The 1,435-nt window shown below is 37.7% G+C and overlaps 1 protein-coding gene across 1 annotated transcript; it reads left to right on the forward strand.

Moving 5' to 3' along the window:
* The first annotated feature begins 459 nt into the window (after nucleotides 1–459).
* On the forward strand, nucleotides 460–1,223 carry LOC138903038 (uncharacterized). The gene is made up of 2 exons (XM_070190947.1): nucleotides 460–703; nucleotides 772–1,223. The coding sequence occupies exons 1-2, from the start codon at nucleotides 460–462 to the stop codon at nucleotides 1,221–1,223; spliced, it is 696 nt and encodes a 231-aa protein (XP_070047048.1).
* Nucleotides 1,224–1,435: the final 212 nt, after the last annotated feature.

Consider the following 1,435-nt stretch of genomic DNA (forward strand, 5'->3'; position numbering starts at 1 on the left):
ACCTTAAAGAGAAGTTTTGGTTTATTGAGATTATTAGCTTACCTAGTATCGAGATAGGCGCCATCACGACAAGTTGGGATTTTGGGTCGTGACATAAAGTCTTTGTGACTTTCTACTCAATCCTAGATTAAAATCCTTGTGATTTTCTACTCGGTTGTTTGTATTTGGTTTGAAGATATAAAAACTTCACCAAGATACTAATTCTGTTTGTGTCAATTTGTTTTACATGACAACAACTACTGCTGCAATGACTACTGCTTCTTCAAGTCGAACAACGCCTGCGCCGGCGATGGCACTGGTAGAAAAGCCCGAAAATTAACTTCAAGCACTGGCAGCAAAAAATATTCTTCTACCTGACCATTCTCAGTTTGCAACGCATTATCAGCGAGGAAGTTCCAATCTTGGGAGAAGTAACGCCGGCTAATGAGCAATTTGTGGTCACGGAGGCATGAAAGCGTTATGACTTCTTGTGAAAAAACTTATATATTGAGTTATTTGGAAGATGGTTTGTACAATGTTTACAGCGTCATGAAAACTTTGAAAGAGTTATGGAACTCTCTTGAAAAGATGTACAAGACGGAAGATGTTGGACTTAAGAAGTTTGTTGCCGCAAAGTTCTTGGACTTTAAAGTGGTTGACAATAAGTCTGTCATAACTCAAGTTCAAGAACTGCAAGTCATCGTTCATGACCTCCTGGCTGAAGGTATAAATTGAATCAATATTTTTATTGTGGTATTGATTATATTATTAGTTCTAAATTTATGATTGTAGGTATGGTCATAAATGAAGCGTTTCAAGTTGCGGCATTTATTGAAAAGTTGCCTCAAATGTGGAAAAACTTTAAAAACTACTTGAAATATAAGCGCAAGGAGATGATGTTGGAAGACCTTATTGTTTGCCTAAGGATTGAAGAGGACAATAAGGCTACAGAAAAGAAGTCAGGTGGAAATTCAAAAATAATGGATGAAAATATTGTTGAGGAAGCTTCAACGAGCAAAAAGAAAAAGAAGTTGTCTGGACCAAAGAATTACCCAAGTAAAAAGAAGTTCAAAGGTAATTGCCACAACTGTGGAAAGGTTAGATACAAGGTTGCTGACTGCCGTGCACCAAAGAAGGACAAAAAGAAAAGCCAAGTAAAAATGATTGAGAAGAATGACAAAATAGACCACTTGTGTGCCATTCTTTCTGAATGCAACATGGTCAGAAATCCTAGAGATTGGTAGATTGATTCTAGGGCCACTCGCCATGTTTGTGCTAACAAGGATATGTTTACTTCTTATGCTCTCGCTGGTCCCAACAAGACAGGTTTTATGGCAAATTCTGCTACTGCATAAATTGAAGGAACGAGCAAGATAGCTTTGAAGATGACTTCTGGCAAGATTGTGACTCTAAACGATGTCCTTCATGTTCCTGAAATGCAGAAGAATTGAGTCTC

This window comes from Nicotiana tomentosiformis, chromosome 12, assembly GCF_000390325.3.
Source record: "Nicotiana tomentosiformis chromosome 12, ASM39032v3, whole genome shotgun sequence".
NCBI classification, from domain to species: Eukaryota; Viridiplantae; Streptophyta; class Magnoliopsida; order Solanales; family Solanaceae; genus Nicotiana; species Nicotiana tomentosiformis.